This window comes from Ptychodera flava, chromosome 13 (assembly GCF_041260155.1).
Source record: "Ptychodera flava strain L36383 chromosome 13, AS_Pfla_20210202, whole genome shotgun sequence".
NCBI classification, from domain to species: Eukaryota; Metazoa; Hemichordata; class Enteropneusta; family Ptychoderidae; genus Ptychodera; species Ptychodera flava.
In genome coordinates, this window is record NC_091940.1 from 38,791,512 (window position 1) to 38,812,586 (window position 21,075).

Consider the following 21,075-nt stretch of genomic DNA (forward strand, 5'->3'; position numbering starts at 1 on the left):
GCGCATTTTGGGCAAGGGTAGATTGGCATCAAGTTTGAATCTAGTGTCATAACAGTGATCAACCGTCTCAAAATATTCATTCAGAAAGACAGGAACATTCTGATGTTTTAAATCGAAAATAATAAGTAATTTGTGGAGTTTATACACATCTAGTATTCCTAAGGTTGAGAATAAGGGTGAAGAGGGTTCCTGGAACCCAGAGAAAGTAATTGCTCGTACACACATTTTTTGAGCAATATGAATAGGCTTTAGGTACGATGAAAACGTACTACCCCAGACTTCAAGTCCATATGTTATACTCGGCAAAATAAAAGCATTATATAGTGAAACCATAATATTTCTTGGTACATAATTTCTTAATTTGAAAAGCATTCCAACTTTTTTCCGTATACATTTATTTACTTCGTTAATGTGTGCTTTCCATGTGAGATGTTTATCAATTATCACTCCAACAAAAGATGCCTGTAAAGCCTCGTGTATTGTACTATTTTTTACAGACAGAACACCTTTGATTGATAACAGTTTACGCCTGCTGTGAAAAACTACATAACTTGTTTTGGCAATATTTATCGTCAACATGTTAGCATCACACCAGCGTGTAACTTGCCTAAAGTGATTATTAACAATATGTAAATCTATATCGCTTTTATCTGATGGAAAAGTGTGAAACAGATTTGAATCATCTGCAAATAAACGGAAATCAAAATAATTGGAAGAATTCGGTAAATCATTTATATAAATAAGGAACAGAGTCGGTCCAAGTACCGAGCCCTGGGGAACACCACACTTTACTGGTAATTTTTCAGATGTTATTTCATCTGCAAATACATATTGCAATCTATTTTTTAAATAGTCTGTAAACCACAGAAGCGGGTTTCCCCTTACACCATAGTGCTCAAGTTTTGATAACAGTATATTATGATCTATCGTATCAAACGCTTTCGTGAAGTCTATAAAAATTCCAATGGTAGAATTTCCCTGATCAATTTGCTGAATTAAGTTATTCATGAGGTTAATGAGGGATAACTTTGCACTTCGTTTTTCACGAAAACCATATTGGTACTTAAAGAGCAAATGGTACTTTTCTAAGAATTTCATAAACTGTTTATTTGCAATCTTTTCCTAATCTTTACTAATTAGAGGTAAAACAGAAATGGGGCGATAATTTCCAGGTGCGTCTTTGGCGCCTTTCTTGAAAATTGGAACCACTTTAGCAATCTTTAATGCATCGGGAAACTGACAGTTTTGAAATGACAAATTGAAGATGTGACACAGAGGCTTTGCAATTTGTTCTGCAGCAGTAACTAATAATTTTGCAGGCAGGTTATCGTAGCCACATGCCTTCTTCAAATCAAGACTCATCAAAAGATTACTCACTTCCTGTTCCGTTGTAGGATAAAGAAAGAAAGAGTGGTTTGAAGGCTCCTGTAAAAATTCTGTAAATGACGAACGAGATGTTTGTATTTTACTCGCCAGGTTTGGACCAATATTTGTAAAATACTCATTAAAATAATTTACAATCTCTTCGGGTTTACTGTAACTTTGTGACATCTCAACATCTGTATTTATAAGATGATCTGGCAAACAATGACCTTTTTTTATCTTACCTAGTAGTTCATTAATGATATTCCATGTCATTGCTGAATTTTGATTATTTTGCATAAAAAGTGATGTGTAGTAGTTTCTTTTGCAGACCTTAAAACAGATGTAAGTACATTTCTGTATCTTTTGTACTGTGTCACTGTAGTTGGTTCAAAGTTTGATTTCACCATCTTGGCAAATAAAGCATGCTTTTTATGAACTGACTTTTTGATTGATCTGGTAATCCAGGGCTTTCGTTTGATTACATTTTTCAATGACTTAACAGCAACTGGTGCATGCTTATTACAGCAATTATCAAAAATTTTGAAAAAATTGTTATATGCTTCATTAACATTTGAACTGGCAAATACTCCGTCCCAAGTTTGCCGAGAAAGATCACTTCTGAAATCTTCTGGTACAAAATGTCTATAATTTCTGTAAAAGACCTTTCCTTTGACATTTTCATTTAAAAATAAATCCTTAAAATAACAAAAACTGGTAAATGGTCAGAAATGTCTCCTGCAATCGTACCTGTGAAAATTGTACATTTGTTTACATTTGTATAAATGTGATCAATAATAGTTTGAGTGGCATTTGTAATTCTTGTTGGAGTAGAAATAATTTGTTCTAAATTTAAACATTTCATCGTGTTATAAATTCCTCCACATCCTTGTTACATTTCAAGAGATCAGCATTAAAATCTCCGACAAGAATACAGTGTTTTTTATCTACTTTTACATGGTTAAGGACTCTTAATAAACTATCTTGAAATTCTGAAATATTTGTATTTGGTTTTCTATATATAATTCCAATGATGAATAGTTGCTTCTTATCAACAACCTCTAGCCAGATTGACTCAGAGTGGTCAACATTGTAAGACAGTACTTTATAATTGACAGATTTATGGATATAAGCGGCAACACCACCTCCCCTTCCGGTTTCACGACATTGAGATTCCAAATAGTAAGAGTTCAAACTGAACAAATTACTGTTATCAATTTTCCAGGTTTCTGTGATACCTATAATTTTAAATTTATTTTGCAACAAATCTTCATACAGTAATTGGAAATTATCAAAATTTCTGTTCAAGGAGCGCACGTTTATATGTGAAACAGTGAGCGAGTTTTTGGAAACAAATTTATACGTGTCGTTGAAGTCGGTGGGGGTGATAGCACTGCTAACACAGCTGACATCAAATAGATTCTCAGTATTCAAAGGTAAATTCATAAAAGAGATCTCAGATTTTTGTTCACTAAGAAATTAAACAATCTTCATAAGATCTGCCTCGTTGTATATGACAATTGATCGGGTACCTTCATTTTTTTTAATGTAAATATTACAGTTGACTGTCCACAGGAATCTGTATTGTAATGCCTTTCGTTTTTCATTTACCTGTTTCAGCAGATTGCGTTTGGATGGAGTGAGGTTTTCATTGATGTAGATATTGTTCTTGGTTGTGAATCCTATCTTGTCTGTAGTGGTGTTCTTGATTTTCTTTCTCTCGCTGTATATCTTGTCACGTTTTCTTCGGTTGGTAAATCTGACTATGATGGGTCGTGGTCTTGGCCTGGTAGCAGCGTCTCTTCCGTTTGTGTGTACTTTCCCAATTCTGTGTGATACTTGCAGGTCTGCAACTGTTATGTTGTCGTTGATTTTTCTCAGCACAGACAGGGCTATGTCATCTGTATTTTCGGCGGGCGTTTCTGGGATGCCGTGTATTTCTAAGTTCTCCCGTCTTGTGTATTGGTTTTGTTCATCTTGTGCTTTTTCTAGTTCTGCCATCCTTTTTTCCAACTTTTCATTTGCCTGTTGTAGCTGCTGGTTTTCTTCCTCCAGTGATTTGATGGTAGACCGCATGTCCTCAACTAGTCCGTTGAAGAATTCAAGTGACGATGACATCGTATTCTGGGCCGTTTAGACCTTGACATGTATGGGTCACCATGCGTCACCTACCTTACACTTCTAGATGCATTTGAGATGTAACACTAATCTACCAACCGCCTCGATTACCGTTATCTCAACAAATTACATCACCCTTTCCACGTCATTATCCATGCGCACATCAGTGTGTTCAAAGCTATTTTTCGTCCATTTCAATCTCTGCCACGCTCAAGTTCACATCGCAAAATTCCCACCCACCCTCCGCAAAAAAAAAAGTGCCTCGCTGCAGGGTAGCAGCTCACAATAAAAGAATATTATATTCCACTAATTTGATGGCTTTTTCACAATAAAGTTCCAGGGGGTACTGTCATGGGCCTGTAGTGGGCGCCCGGTAGCACGTTGCCTGACGCACGGTGCCAGGAGTCTGGTACCGCCGTCCAGGCCGCCATGACGCCTTGACGCCCCCGCCGTGACGGTACATACATAACCCCGGATTTCGGCCAAACACTTGCCTCCGTGTCGTTTCTTTGCGTTAAACTCAAAAAAAATCAGAAAAACCCCCAAAATTAAAATCTTGACAAACTGACCAACCTCATATTTGTAAGAAAGTTCCACCATTCCAACACAGTATTATTATTGATTATCATATCAATTCTTCTCAATATAAAACTTGTGAAATATGTTAACTTGGAATTAACTTACAACCCATACCACGTCATGAATTCCAAGATATCAAAAGTTATTCCATTCCTGTACACAGAGTTTTGCAATGTAAAGCTAAAGGAAAAAAGCATAGTAAAGACACAGTACACACGGTAATAAAATAATTTGTTGCCATGTGTATCAAAAAGGGTAATGAAGCTACTGGTCATGGGTCATTATACTTCCCATTTTCTACTCAAACATGTACATTTATCCACACTGTACTTTCCAGGGCAGGTAAAGGGAAAGTAGCTGAAACTTTTGATAATTTTGTCACTTATTTTTCTCTTTGATGTCAACAACAATTTCTTGATCTCCTCCACCATGGATGTACAAAAATAGATTTTTTGTACATCCATGCCTCCACAAAGCAGGTTTAGGTACACAGAATTCAGCATGTCAACTCAGCCCCTGTACATGTGTAAACTGTGCTTTGTTATTGTTGACAAATGAATTTTAGTTTGGATTTGAATTCAAATGTAAACAATAACATTAACAATGCAGTTTTCACGTATACATGCTATGTTGACAAGCTAAATGGTGATGGTGGATGTTTCAACATGCTTTGGGGAGTAGAACAAGAACTTGCAGTTGACTAACAATACAGAAATAGTGAAAAATCATAGAGAGGTACATCTATAAAGACCAGGCCAAAAGCAGGCTACAAGATATCTGGATGTACTTTACCACTATTCAAGGAACCTACTCATAAAATTTATTTGCTTTATTCTCATAAGTACAGACCGTTATCCTGATTGGATGGCATTTGTGTACAATGTACCGGTAGTACACTCAATGACGGTATCAGATATTGTGTAGCCAAGCAATGCTAGAACATACACTCTATGATGGGATAAGCATTAGATGACGAAACCTTTTTTTTTTCCATCTTGTCACGGCTTCCTTTCAATGGATTGGCCATTGTCATTTTTCCACCGAGTGTACAATCCCAGGAAGGGGTAGTGCTTCTTAAATGACATGCGCCTTCTGAGAAACAATATCAGCCTGTGAGCAAGACAAATGTTTTAATGTGTTTACAGCAGTGTTATTGTTCCATTTTTCTATCACTTCATCCTTACTTTTATACAAGTCTCCCATTTTATGCCATTTTATAGTTCTGTTGAGAGACTAATCTCGTGAGACGGCAAACCATAATTTCTGACCTAAGTGTGCTTTAGATGCATTATGTCCACTTCCACCAATACTTCCCTGAATTCAAATGTGGAAACACATGATAAAATTAATGTGGCCAATGAGCATACTATATCTTATCATAGTTACAACTTATCTAGACCTGTGGAAGTGTAGCTGGACCATTCTGACGTTTGTAAGTTCTCTCTCAACGGTGTGTTTCTTATTCATTCCTTCTCATAAAAATGGAACCGGTATCACAGAAGTCCGGAATCAAGAAAAGTATAATGCAGAAGATTGGCAGACTGAGTATAAGAGCACCACTGCCTTCTGGTGGCACGTTTTCAAGGAAGGACAAAGTCCGAGCTCCGTCATTTTCCATGGAAGATAATGGGCAAACAGAAAGGGAAAAGACTGAGGGCCTGATAAAGCTGATGCTTGCACAGGGTGTGATCACTGAAGAAGACGTGAAAAAACAGAAGTTGGTGTCAGATGAGTACAAGTCTGGTGACGCTGAAAGACTTTTAATAGCTAATTTAGTCAAGGTAAGAATAACAAGCTTTATTCTGTATAGTAATTTATTATGACAATTTAGGCGACAGTGATGTGCCATGGGTCATCGACCTTCTAAGGTGTCAAAGTTACAACTTCTGGATGCTGCAAAACTCAATGATTTATCTTGTTTTCATGTAAAATGGTGATACATTGGAAGTTCCATGAGGAGTAACACCCAATTACACTGACCTTACCGTTTCCTCTTCAAAGCGTCATCATATTAATATTCAAAAATTTACATTCCATGCATGTTGGTTTTGAAGATACAAAATTAAATAATAATTAGCGAGGCTTTGAGATCAATAAATATACCAAAAAAGATCCCATAATGCAATAATGTCTCTCATCAGTTCACTTATATTTCTTGCCTGAATTTTTAAAGTTTTCAACAGCTGCTCTATTACATAATGTTATGGATTGATTTAGCTTCCGCTGCTTTCACATGTAGCAATGAGCATGGAATAAATCATAAGTGTTTGATCATATTCCTACTCTGAACATTCTAATATCACATCAGATGAATGTTTATTTTCAAAACCAATAATTGCAAAAATTGCAAAATAAACTAATGCATTTAAGTTTGAAAATGCACATCAATTCCTACATGTACATGTATGGGTCACTATGAGCCACAATCTGGTAAATTATGAACATACCGGTATAACAACACAAGCCATAATAAACCTACTGGCATTACAAACTATCTTTCACATTTCTATGTTGTACTTGAATTCTGTTGAATTATAGGGAGATATCTAGTGAAGCTCTTAGTATCCTTTGAAAATTGAACATTTTAATACATTGCAACATGGATGTGATGGCAAATTGAAAAAATGTAGTTTCATATCAAATATTGCATTGTTTCTGTTCCCTCTCCATATCTTTCGAAAGTTGGCATTAATGATTGATATTATAATTTGATGTTCATCATGACTTGATGTGTGTCATCGATACAATTAACAGGAAAAGAGGAAGTTAGCAATTTCCAGGCACTATGGTAACACAGCCAAAAGAGAATTATTGAATAAAGATTTACACTGTTTACCTAACATTTAAACCATAATTTAGATCATGAAATAGAGCAAAGTTCACAAGTAGAGATGACAAAATGGGAATGTTTTTCAGTTTTCTATCATGTTGTGAAATAAAGAACATTTTTGTGGTACAGTGTTTACTCATGTTTCCAAGGTTGCCATACTATGTTACACTCATCCCAATTCTGTCTTTCTTTGAATTCAACTCAATGCCTTCCAAACAAAATCATACTCAATCCTTATTTACATCATATTGATCTTACTGTCGGGCATAGTTTTGTAACCAAGACAAACCAAACTAAATTTACATAATATACTTCTGAAAAAAGTCAAAGGTCCTGATTGTAAAGTTACAATATTTATTATTAAGTTCATCGTATCCGCTGCATCAAAGAAGGGTCAGACCACTCTATAACATTTCTTGTGTACATGATTTTAATAAAAAACTGAATTAGGTGTAGACCATATATATTGTATCATTTTGGCTGTTGATTTCACTACTTGAGCAGAGAAAATTTAAAGTTATAAGTGTCATGCCTTCAACACATAGCTGTCTGAAAATCCACCATGTGCGTTGGCCTATATACATGTAGCACTTATGTTACTGTATCCACTATATAGACAAGCCATAGTACAACCAGTACTGATGCTGGTCTAGACAAACAAAATATACAAAATGGCACACATGCCTGTCAACAGTCTGTTATGCATGTGACATGATGAATGGTTTACTAGCATTGCATGTTTGAGGCTTTCACAACTTTATCATACAGAGTTTGATAGCAGGAATTAGAGGTCAGATTAGGTGACCCTACCCTCCGCCACTCTTTAATACAAGGCTTGGCATGGCAGGGCATACATGAAGCTGGTCACAACCGAAAGGTCATAGGAAGGTCGGATCAGTGGGGGATGGAACACCATAACAGGTCAATAGGTCATGGATTCTACTATACTCTGAGACTTATGATAGCATTGCTTTGATGATAAAAAGAATATTACACTTCCTGTTACCAAGCCAAGCAGATACAAATGTATCTTTGTAGTGTGAAGCATTGTCACACAAGTCAACCCAATATTCAAATCATTTTCACAATAATGTTGTGTTATGTATGTTCTCTGAATTTGATATATACACTAGTGTACTAGGATATTTACCACACATGACATTCATTCAAATGTAGTGTAGTTACATTTCATTATAGAAATCTTATCTCTATTTGGATGTCACTCATAGAATATAATAAAGGTTCTGCTAAAAGAAAAGCAAATGAGCTATTAGAAACTGTAATAAAAGATAAATGTGTGAAATTGTAAACATTTTCCATCTAAATGTATACACTTTGTATACGTTAATATGCATACACTAACCCTGAATTTTTAAAATGTGCATGCTTTATGGTAGAATGCACCTCAGGGACAGATATTTGGACTCTCAAACTTTTACAATTCTTTTCAAATCTACCACTTTAGTAGGAGTTCATTTTAAAGCTCTTGGTGTGAGAAATGTTTTCACCATTTTAGTTTTCTAAAAATCAAACATTTTATTTTTCCCCATAGAATTAAGACAGGGATGGTGGCCATTTTGAATTTCAAATATCGATAAATCTTTGGTAATTTGTTTCTAGTACCAAAATTTGCATGGTGATCCCTGATTTTTATTCTTGAAATAAAATGGTTGAAAGATTCCTTAAGGAAAGTTTGAGCAAAAGTTTAAGTCTTTCACTTTTGAGGCACATACAACCTTTAAGTAGCACAGTGGTAACACTTGGAGATTGCAGCTATCACACAGGTATAATCACAACACACAAACTCAGAGTCATACTTTGTCACTCAAACTTGAACACATGACTACAAACAATACAAAGATATTCTGTAAATGTTGGTACTTGTGTCATAAAATTAAATTTATACAATATTAATATTTCTAGTCGAAATGAAGAAAGCAAAGTACCAGTTTGTATGACAAAAATCATGTAATTTTCATGTTTGCATAACTTTTTATTACAGAATGGACGAATGAGTATAGACGATGCCATGAGGTATGCTAACAATCTTGGAATAGCTGACTCTGCTCAGAGGGAAAATGAATACATAGAAGAAGCCAACAATGCTATGGAAGAGAAAAAACTCTACAATTTTGGTGTTTATAAATACTACAAACATAAAAGCTCCCAAAGGCGAATTTTACAGGTAAGGCACCATTACATTAGATTCTCAATTTTTTTATCACTTTCCTGTTTTTTTGTTCATAGACTGAGTAATAATACTATTTTCAGTTTAATCTAACAATAAGCTAAATATATTCCTTTGTTGTCATTAGATAAGGGAAGTATGGTAAGGTCTGGTGAATTTACTCTTCATTGACCCCTATCATGTCGCTCATTACCCCTTTTTTCCGCACTGTTCTGTCACTTCCCCATCATCAAGTCAGAAAAAGAGCAGCATTGAGCTAAAAAGCTACACATATTTTCACCTACTTGGCTTGGTATATTATAGCAGGTCTAGTCAGTAAAAATCATGTTTACATTGTCTACTTTTTCAGGGACATTCAAATGTTCAAGTCTTTGATGCATCATACATAACATATTATGCCTCACTACTTTTAATCAACTTGACCTGATTGTTCAAGATGAATTCTGCAGGATAAGGTTTAAAATAGAATGTGCCTCAGGGAACAGTTTTTCTGACACAAATACATGTACTTCTCTGGTCTGCTGCTTTCTGGATTCATTTTAAAGTATTTGTTGTAAAGAAAGTTTTCATCATCTTATTTTGTCTGAAAATCCAATATTTAATATTTCACCATAGAGTTAATACAGGTATTGCAGCCATTGTGAATTTTCAAATATTACTAAATATTTTGTAATTTCCTTCTTTACTAGGTAACTTTACTGTGGGACTCCTGATATTTATTCTTATATATGAATAAGTATGGTTTAGAGTTTTCCTGGGAAAGTTTGAGCAAAAGTTTAAAACTTTCTCTCTTTGTAACTGAAAGTGGTGTGAAAGTCCAAAGAATATACAGTATAGATGAATGCTCCTCAAAATCAAAAGCATTTGTTGTAGATGTTCATTGTAGCAAAGTTGAAATTACTGGCTGTTTTAAGGTAGTACACACCATGAAAGTGAAAGACTTAAACTTTTGCTCAAACTTCCCTAAATGAGTCTTTCAATCATACCCTTTTTCAAAATCAAGAATAAAAATCGGCGGTCACTGCGTAAATTTTGGTACTAGAGAAACAAATTACTAATAATTTACTGATATTTGCAATTCAAAATGGCCGTTATCCTATATGAACTCTATGGAGAAAAATAAATGTTCAATGTGCGAAAAACTAAGACGGTGGAAGTTTCTCTTACACCAAGAGCTTTAAAATGAGCCCCTACAAGTGGTAGATCAGAAAAGAATTGTAAAAGTTTGAGAGTCCAAATATCTGTCCCCGAGGCACATTCTACCTTAATATCACCTTTGATTGTTAGTAAATCATAAGTGTGTCAAGAGAGCGTTTTTGTCGGTAAAAATATCACTTACAATGACACTTGGCAAGGAAAACTTGGCACAATTTTGATATCAAATGTCTGTTGTTAAGGAAATGTCTATATGTTATCTGATATCCATGAGAAAATATAGGTTCATGAAACGCATGATAAATATGTTTTTCAGTCATTATAGACAACTTAAGGAAGTAGAATTAGTTGTCATTAAATGTAAATTCATGTAAATGCAACATTAATTGTACAAATTCTCTTAGTTTCATGATAATTCTTTTGCAGCACCTTTGCAGTCTGTTTGATACTTTGGTTATAGAGTATTTTTCGATAAAATATGAATCTTGTGTATCATAAATAATGTCATATTATACAATACATATGAAAGCCTAACAAGGAGTTAGGAACTGTCTTTGTTGTAAATCATTTGTATTTGCATACAGTGTATTGATTTTCCCTACTTTGAGAATAGCTAGATTTATTACATTTTATGATTATTTCTTGACTTCTTGTCTGACTTGGCAGTCACAATACAGACAAGTTTTCTTTTGCTAAATAAGTTATTTTTAAGTTCCAATTATACTCAGAAGTAATTTTGTTTTACCAGTACAATTGTTATTTGTAGTCTGTTGTATTCAACTAAACATTTATCTTATTTGTATACTTACACAGCTATTTAGGATAGATTTCCTTGTTTCGTTATTTCCCACTTGGATTCACATCAAATATGATACACTTAATAGAGAGTCAATGATTGAAATATTTTGTGTGTTTTTTTTTCAGATTGATTTTCAGAGTGCTATTCTATGTAACATTCAGAAGGGAAACCTGAACAGAAAATTTAAATTTTCACAAGTCAGCAGCTATGAAAGTGATGTAAGTACTACAGCATCTTATTGGAAGTTCTATATCCCATAGCGTACTGGTGTGAAACAACCCTGCTTAAGATATCACCTTCAAAAGAAAAGAAGCCAGAAATATTTGTATCATTTCTAAAGTGTGGAAACTCAAACACTGTTCAAACTGCACTATATCAACTTACATGAAATTTGCATTTAAGTTTCAAATTGACTTCCTATTTTCCATTTTCTATACAAAATCTAATGACCCCAGTTTTCTCTTATTCAAATGAAAGACACTACGAAAGATGTTGAAAATTTTCCTGTGTGACATTAATTAGGATAAAGGTGATTTCCTCATTTCAAGTTGTAAGCGATAGAAACAAATGAAAACATTGATATTTCTCAAGGGAATTTGTACGTCTTGTTTTCAGCTAACAATCTGAATCATTTCCCTTTTAACAGTCAGTTTCTACATAAAATGTAGTTTTACACTGTGGTAACATTCTTTAGAAATATCACATGCTACCAGTACACAGTAAGTGAGGCTACCCACAATTCCCCTTGATTTGTTCACTCAGACATTTTTTGCTAAAGGCTTTTTCAATTTTATCAGTTTTTTAACAATCTTTAACATACAATTTAAGTTTAGGATTATTTGTTAAAACTATGTTCCACAATTATTGATAATGTTTAAAATTCAAGAGTAAATTGAATGAGAAGTCGACGTTTTGAGGTGCTAAAAATTGCACACTTGTCAAGATAAAGTTATCAGCAACTGAGATGGTCTCATCATACCACCTGTCAGACATGCAAATTTCCTTTGTTTTGAACATTAAAAAAAATCAATACCCTTTCTTTTGCCAACACAGATGCAACTTATTGCCTTAGTTTCCTTGAAAATGTTGTGTATGGCTGTCAAAAATCTATGTTGATAAACTTATAAAATCGCTATCTCCTCTGCGGAAAAGGGGTTGATCTTCTCATTATTCACAGTGAGAAATCAGAAAATTATGATTATCAGAACTATGTTGCCATAATTTTGAAATATGGACCGAGTTGTTCTGTGTCAGAAGAAATTTGCTTCAGTTCAGTGTGTGATCTCCGAGTGTACAGATCATGGAGAATTGTGGGTAGCCTCACTTACTGTGCAGTAGTGATGTTTTGGTGAGATGCACTGACTGAGTTTATAATACAAGGCTGAGGTATTGTTTAAAAGGACAATGAAAAACATTCACCAATGTAACATTACATAAACACCTGTTTCTCACTCTGAAATTGTACCCTATTGTGTTTTGTTGTCTATTGTATTTAAAGACTCAAATTTACTGTCAATAATTCGCCAAATTGACAAATTCCTATGCCAGTGTAAGGCTTATCCTTTTGTCAGGTACAGCTGAGTCTACACAAACCAGTCAATATGACTTGGAGACGTAGATATTTTTGGTACGTGTTGCTACGCTGAAAAAAACTTAGAGAAGTACCCTATTCCTTGTTAATGTACTTTTAAGAACAAAGATTTAACTTCCAGGGTAATCTAGAGAGATATATCTTAATTCTCAGCAATTCACTATGAGAGACAATGTATCCTTCCAAGGACAATCAAAATATGTGACAAGTTTACATAAAAAGTACTTTACTTATTCTTTTTCTTTTGGCACAGTTCATCATAAATTACACGTATTAAACCGCATTTTTCAAAATAAATAGGTTAATAATACACACCAAAGGATGAAAATATCTCTCCATATGTGTCTAATTCTGTCACTTTAGTGTACTTTATTGTTTAAAAGAAGTGAGTCTAAATGTCCAGTGGCATACTTGGACATTTGGGTCAAGGTCATGGAGAAGTGATTTAGCAGTGGTGCACTGCAAAAATTATTGCTGTCCTAGTGTGTATGCCAGTATATACATGAATTGAACATATCAGCGTTTTTCCTATGACAATACCAGGAAGTTAGCCAAGTCAAGTCACAAGTCAAGGAATTATTGTTTGTTTATCTGGAATGAGGATATATAAATTTGAGAAGTCTTCTATCCAGGATGTGCCTAATGTTTTTATTTGATGAATATTATTGCTTTTTTCCTTATTTTTCCAATCCAGTGCAACTGTGCTTCCTATCACCATGGTGATATCAAATTACAGGTCTTGATCACCAGGGTAGCACTTTTAATGGCAACATCTTGGACAGATACTTGACGGAACAGGATTTTTCTTGCATAGATGTAGACTAATCTTGTCCTAATTAATTTTGTTTCCAGGAAGGGACAAAATTTTATATCTATTTTGTGGATCACCATGAATATGAACTTGAAACGGATACTTTAGAAGAAAAAGAAAAGGTTTGTATGAGAAAAGGATAGTTAGTGAAAATAACAGGCACTTGTTTACAATACTATAGTCTATGTCAGTAATTAAATTTAATTTCCTCATTCTTGCATGATAACAAAGTGGCCGTTGTAAATTTGTGTCCCAGTTTCAAAAATATGTAGAGCTTTTGCAGGAGACTATATATAAACAACTTCCCTAAAAAGTTGCATTAAGTTAATGAATAATACCATAGATTGCCAATTTTCTAGATACTTGCTAGATACTGAAGTGGGACTTCAAGTAAGCACACTGTAGCAATTACCTGAGCGAATGAGGACTCTTGATATTGACATTAATGTTATTGATGCTGGTCATTTGACCTTTGACCCCAGTCCCAACTTCAGGTCAATAGTCCATCAAAGTGTCAGCCCGTCAAAAAACGCAGATGTATGTCTGCCTACATCTGTAGTGCTATATATTTACCAGTTTTAAGTTTATCTTTGAAGAAACAGAACAAAATAGCTTGCAATTGCAGGTCCATCTTTTATCCGAGTGTTCCAAAGCAACATTGACTTGCTACGTGAAAATGAGGTACATACTAAATTATTTGAAAATGGAAATAAAAACCTCCCTGCAGGAAATGGTACCAATAATATACATATATACTACCATGAATCCAATACTGGGCTGAGAATGAGGAAATACATCAGCAATACTGCCTGCCAGATTGTGATTCCACCATTGTATTAAATTTGGTCCCTATACAGAAATGATAGGACTTTGAAAACTTTGGTACAGGCAGAGAGAAAGAGCCATCTGTTCCATGGCCTAAGTTATTGTAATATTTGCATATTTGGAAAGCATCATCAATATTTTTGATGTTTTTTCCTGATTCGGTTGAGTCAACATGATCATCTGTGTCATCATTTGACCTTGACTTTACCATGGAAGTGTTACGTAGGTTATCAGTCAGTTTCTGTTTCCTGCTTCAAAACCTGGACTTTCAGATAAAATCCTTTTCAACAATGCAGCTCAATGTTAAAGCCAAACAAGTGCTCACACTGAAATTATAAATGTAAAGTATGGTTACAAATGTCCTTGTTTAATGAGACTTTGTTTAATCTTTCTTTTTACTGTACTCAACGTACTCCAACGTTTTTGCCACAAAGACATTTATAATTCAAGATGAAATAAATACTGAAAACATTATTAAAGTAGACAAAACAGAGATAAGAGAGTGGACTGTGTGTACTGTCACTATCAGAACAATACGACATATCCGTAGAGCCCATACAATTACTAAGCAGGCATTGTTGTATTATGTAGTTAAAAATCAAAGCATAATTTGGCCATCACCTCTTTTCAATCAGCTCTCCAACCAAACTTAATATCTGTTTTCTTAATATCTATTTTCTCTGAGTTCAGTGATAGTTACTCAGGACCATTGTTGAAGTTGTTTTGTATATGAATATTGTTGACAGCAGAAGTATGCTAAGTTAGTGATTACATGATTACTTCTGTCCAGTTGACATACATCAGTGCTGTTATTGTAATAAATTTACTTGTATTTTGTCATGAAAGCAATTTAGGATAGTAATTGAGGATAATTAAACTTTTTATATTTGATGTCTGAAATTTGAAGAAAATGACAATGTAAATGACAAAAAACTACCGGTACTCATTGTACAAAGAAGAATTTCTTACAAACAGTTAGGAATAAAGAAATATTTTAGGATGACAAAATGATAATGGTCTTTGGAAGAATCAACAGAGCAGTCTAATTGATGAAATTGTTATGTTGATATCATTAAAGGGCTAAATTGCTTTTACTTTTTATAATTTTTTCATTATGATTTTTAGTGTCAACTTCAGATACTTGTTGTACTCCCCAAAGCATGTTGAAATACGGTAACAGTATTCAGCTTGTCAACTCAGCCTGTACATGTGCAAACTGCTATGCAGTTATTGTTGACAGTGAATTCTGGTCTACATGTGTAGACATTGTGTTGACAAGCTGAATATTTAGTGTTTCAACATGCTTTGGGACATAGAACAAGAGTTTGCAATTGACATACAAAAGAAAATAGTGAAAACAAATATCTTAAACTACATGTACAGTTACTGGTCCTATGAGTAAAATAGGTCATGTACTGTACTATGAAATGGTTTCAAACTGAACTACTGTTGAAAATGTAAAAACACACACAGAGACAACCAATGTCTGCCCCAGCTTTTAAGGAACCTCAGTTATTGACTGTTGTATTGTTATACTGATAATAGTCCCATGAGTGACTGTGGACTGATATACTGAGAAATGTGATTTGAAAGGCATATAGACAGCAAGTGTCATGGTGTTACTGTATTTACAGGGAATTCTGTGAATGACTGTGTATTAATGCTTAGAGGGGACTTCAAATATCTAGTTTTAGATACTGAGACTGTAGTATTTCTATTTGCTCATGAATTTCAAGACATTCTAAGTATTTATATATTTCTATTCTGTAGATTCTGAGGTTATTACAAATAATTGTTGAACAAAACAGACGAGAGAAACATGGCAATACTTTGTCACGGAGGGATCGACTTCAGAGTCTGCCACGGTGTCAAGTCGTCATCAAAGAAGGAGAGTTAGAGAAAAAAAGTAACAAATACACCAGTACCTGGGTCAGGTGAGCTGTGTCTTCAAACTCTGTCTGGTAAAGTAACAAATACACCAGTACCTGGGTCAGGTGAGCTGTGTCTTCAGATTCTGTCTGGTAAAGTAACAAATACACCAGTACCTGGGTCAGGTGAGCTGTGTCTTCAGACTCTGTCTGGTAAAGTAACAAATACACCAGTACCTGGGTCAGGTGAGCTGTGTCTTCAGATTCTGTCTGGTAAAGTAACAAAACACCAGTACCTGGGTCAGGTGAGCTGTGTCTTCAGATTCTGTCTGGTAAAGTAACAAATACACCAGTACCTGGGTCAGGTGAGCTGTGTCTTCAGATTCTGTCTGGTAAAGTAACAAATACACCAGTACCTGGGTCAGGTGAGCTGTGTCTTCAGATTCTGTCTGGTAAAGTAACAAATACACCAGTACCTGGGTCAGGTGAGCTGTGTCTTCAGACTCTGTCTGGTAAAGTAACAAATACACCAGTACCTGGGTCAGGTGAGCTGTGTCTTCAGACTCTGTCTGGTATTTTTACAAGAATTGATTCGTTTTTGATCTGCACAGCTTTGTAAATTGATCAGTATGGTTGCTGATATAGGAGAATCTGCTTTGGAATCAAAGACATTGAAGTTCTTGAGTGTGTCCTTGTGTATATGTTTTTATTTTCTGTTCAGATTTAAACTTTTACATTCATATGGAACATTCACAATGCAGAATTCTTGTTGAAAAGTTGAAAAATTCTAATTCTGTCTGTTCATATGCAAAACTTCAAGAGTTTGGCCAAGAAAATTTTATTACAGAAAACACAAATAGGAATATCTTTACACTGGCAATTTCTCATATCCATGGTATTTGAATATTTTAAAGTTCAAGAAAGGTATATACCTGTAAAGCTAATTGTATATATTGAAAATGCTATCAGTGGTTTTCTTGCCTTGACTGTTTCAGACGATGGGTTCGTATCAGGCATGGAGAGCTGTCGTACTACAAACTAGGTGAAGATCATCAGACAGCATTGAACATTATTCAACTATCAGACGATGATACTATGATCAGCAAAGTAGATTACAATGCAATTAGTATTTCAACTAAAACAAAAGTGTACTAGTAAGTATCATTAAAACGTTTCTAATAAAAATATTTCATTGATAATCGACAGAGAAATGAACATGGGAAACAACTGTGCAGATTATTGACAATTGATTTGAATATTTGAAAATACATGTTTGATGGTGTACAAGAGAACATGTCGAATGATTTAACTGATAAACAAAATATGAAAAAAATTTAGTTAATACATAAAGCAATATACAGCAATTCTGCTGGTATTAAGCAAATGCAACCTTATAAAAAATGTTTTAGTCTGTTATGTATTGAAAACTGAAGAAAATGTAAGCAAACAATCACAATCATTTTCTCCACATTCAGGTCTTCTTTTGCATTGTAGTGTTGTATTTTTGAGAGAAAAAAATAATGGCCATTTTTGGTGAATACATGAAGAAAATACTTTTGCAAATTCAGTTTCAGAATTTTTGGAAGTAAAGCTCCTGCAGAGACGACAAAACTTAGGGATGAATGGGCAAAGGTAAGAGAAATGCTCAAACATGATTGAAATCATTTTAACCTCCCATTTGCCATACATATATGGCAATTGGGAGGTTATATGGTTGAAAAAAGTCTGTATGTGAGATGTCTGTCTGTATGTATGTATGTATGTATGTATGTATGTATGTATGGATCTCGTCCGTCCAACGCAAAAACTCAAAAACCGCTGCACGTATTGAGCTGATTTTTGGTGTAGTGATGCCATATATGATGTAGATGTGCCGTTGTTAAAATGAACTTTTTAGTCCCATAGATATGCTAATGAGGTAGAAAAAAAAGCGAAAATGGTCAAAAATCAATAACTCAGGAACTACTCATCTGATCATTGTCATATTTGGGTTTTAGGTACCTTGGGCCCAACTCATATAAACATATAGATTTGATGTTTTCCTCTTAAACCAATATTTGATCCTTTCTATTTTTAATGATTTTTTTTTTTTTTTTTTGCCATTTTAGTAAAAAATCTTTCCTCTTAAACCAATGGTTGGATAGCTTTAAAATTTGGCGTGCAGGTACCTTGTGAAAACTCAAAATAGAATTCATCAAAATTATGGCAAAATTGCCCAAAAATACAAATATGCAAATTGTGCCATAATTTGATGAATTCTATTTTGAGTTTTCACAAGGTACCTGCACGCCAAATTTTGGCACAATTTGCATATTTGTATTTTGGGGCAATTTTTGCCATTTTTGGTTAAAAAAATCTTCTTTGAACTGTGTATGCCATTACTTTCTAATTGGTGTGCAGGTTCCTAGGAGTGACCTGAAGATGACTCTGTAAACTCAAGCTGAAATTTGCAAATTTTGTGGTACTTTTTGTCATGCTTTCAAATTTGGTACACAGGTGAAATGTAGTAGGTCATTCATTCAAAGTCAAGTACTGCCTGTGTGAATGAGTAGATTATGATTGTGCTGTTCCAGGCTGAGGTGCTATTTATAGGAATGATGCAATGTCCGACGGTAATTGATGTTTTAACTGAATTTGACTTACCTTGTATGTAACTCCTGTACTGTATAAACCATATCAATTCACCCAGAAAAAAATAATTAATATGATTTTAAATAATTGAATTAATGAGGATATCAACAAAGCCAAAATAATTTTAGTGTAGAATTATTAGAATGTTCAACTTTTTTGACAGTTCATGGTGAAATGCTTACCATCTTGGAGGATTAAAACATGTAAAGGCAACTTTCCTGAATCCCAACTTTGACATTTTCTGAACCATCATATATTGTGCTCTGTATGTTATATAAAAGAAATTGCTCATAATAGTTTGTCATGATAGGTTGTCAAATAAATAGAGATAGAGAAAGTTCCAATTTCCATTTATGGTTGACATGGTAAGGATAAAATAAAATTACTTTTTGAGGAAAAAAATAGAGTGGTCAATTAAAAGAGTGGTCAAAGTGATAGGGTTTTTATGGTAAAGCTGGACTGTAAGATTCCTCATGTGCTATTTATAGTAATTATGCAATCTGTGTAAACAGTGCAATGAAAGTGTTACATGATTCCTTATAATGCTTTTGATGACCTTGAACTTCTTAAGTTGCAAACATTTGTCTCTTCTGTGTGCTCTCTCTGAGTACCTACAGGCTCAACTTATTCAACAGAACTTACTTGCAATGTTAATTTGAAAGTTAAAATGTGCTTGGTTAATAGGATGAAATACTGATAAAGATAACCAGCTGAAGATTCTTTATAACCTGACAGATATGCTGTTTTTTATGACGTAAATGTTGATAAGCAAGTCTTGTTTACTTTAATTAGAATGTAATTAACTCTCATTTATATTATTATAAGCAGTAGTATCAAGTTGATCAAGCTAACATTGACAAGTTGGTCGGCTGTTGAAGGTTAAAAGCTGTAAAAATAAATGTATGCATGTATGCATGTCTATCTGTCTGTCTGTCTGTCCATAGACCCGGGTTTTTTGGAGGGTCTATGGTCTGTATGTATGTATGTATGTATGTATGTATGTATGTATGTATGTATGTATGTATGTATGTTAGTTATTATGTGCGGATGTATGTCTGTCAACATTAAAAACTCCTAAATCGCAGCACCTACCATCTTAGTATTTGATGGACAGGTGCATCGAGGGGTGGAGATGTGAATTTGTTGAAATAAACATGTCAAAGTCAAAAATATGCAAATGAAGGGGAAAAAAGGAAAAATCCTGCAAATTGCTAAAACTCTGTAACCACTGGCCAGATTTGGTTGAAACTTGGTATGCAGGCTCTTTATAGTGACTTAAGTTACATTTCTTCAAATTGTGGTGAAATTTTGAAAGTTGTATTTTTTGGGCGATTTTCCCATTTTTTGTCAAAAAATCTTTTCTGAAAGCACTCATCCCATTGCCTCGAAAACTTGTATGTATGATCAGTGTTCTCCCCAGGATCAAGCAAAAGCGTAGCGGCTAATTTGCATAATCATTTGCATATCATTAATTTATATTTGCATATGGATATAAGCTTGCACATGCACCCATGCATTCATGTACACTCACAACAAAATGCAATGGTAACACACAAGTATGCAATTTGAACATCATGGAAACTCTTTATTACACTTAAATAAATAATCACAGTATAGTACAATTGCAATTAAAATAGAAGATTCAAACAGTAACAGCAAGTTCAGATTGAAAGCAAGATATGGTTCGTCTGATTGGATCGAGTTTCATTAATACATATATTGCTAATAAAATTGTCAAAAATTGCCAACGAAGAGGAAAATTCATAAGTTTAAGCTTTACACAATTAAAAGGTAATTGAGTTTTAGATCATTTTTGAACGACAAACACCGCGAATAATGTTTCATCACGGGGATCAATTTCAACCAGCCGCCCGCCCCCCCCCCCCCCCCCCCGGCGTAACTACCACTGCCACTGAACATCGTCGTTCGATTCTTGATTTAAAAATACCACCAGATGATCACTAGACATGAACTAAGTATGACTAGAATCACTCGAAAATCAGGTGTAAAATCTTTCAGAGAACGTGTCAGAGTGGAACCACACGCGACGCCAGGATCATGTCAAACGTTATAAACACGTCGGCCAACATGGCTGCCGCCATATTGGAATTTATGCAATGTGAACTCGAACACGATCGTGATCGTACTCGGACAAAAAAAAGATCATCGTTGTAAAATCATGATCAACCTCACTACTCAACTGCTTCTTTTGTTTCTTTTGCGGTCCATTTCGTTGATCAAAGCATGGGAATGTGATCAAAGGCCCCGCTAGTGCTACACCGCCTAACTCTGTGAATACTTGTCCTCGATGTATACCG

The 21,075-nt window shown here is 34.5% G+C and overlaps 1 protein-coding gene across 3 annotated transcripts in view; it reads left to right on the forward strand.

The window, feature by feature from the left end:
* The window catches only part of LOC139148408 (uncharacterized), a 59,970-nt gene that overhangs the window by 18,358 nt on the left and 20,537 nt on the right, over window positions 1-21,075 (forward strand). For all 3 annotated transcript variants that reach the window (XM_070719850.1, XM_070719851.1, XM_070719853.1), the window contains exons 2-8: window positions 5,559-5,840; window positions 8,892-9,074; window positions 11,157-11,249; window positions 13,475-13,555; window positions 16,029-16,192; window positions 17,122-17,280; window positions 17,695-17,758. In XM_070719850.1, coding sequence (XP_070575951.1) covers window positions 5,559-5,840; window positions 8,892-9,074; window positions 11,157-11,249; window positions 13,475-13,555; window positions 16,029-16,192; window positions 17,122-17,280; window positions 17,695-17,758 — 1,026 coding nt within the window. The remainder of the gene's footprint in view (window positions 1-5,558; window positions 5,841-8,891; window positions 9,075-11,156; window positions 11,250-13,474; window positions 13,556-16,028; window positions 16,193-17,121; window positions 17,281-17,694; window positions 17,759-21,075) is intronic.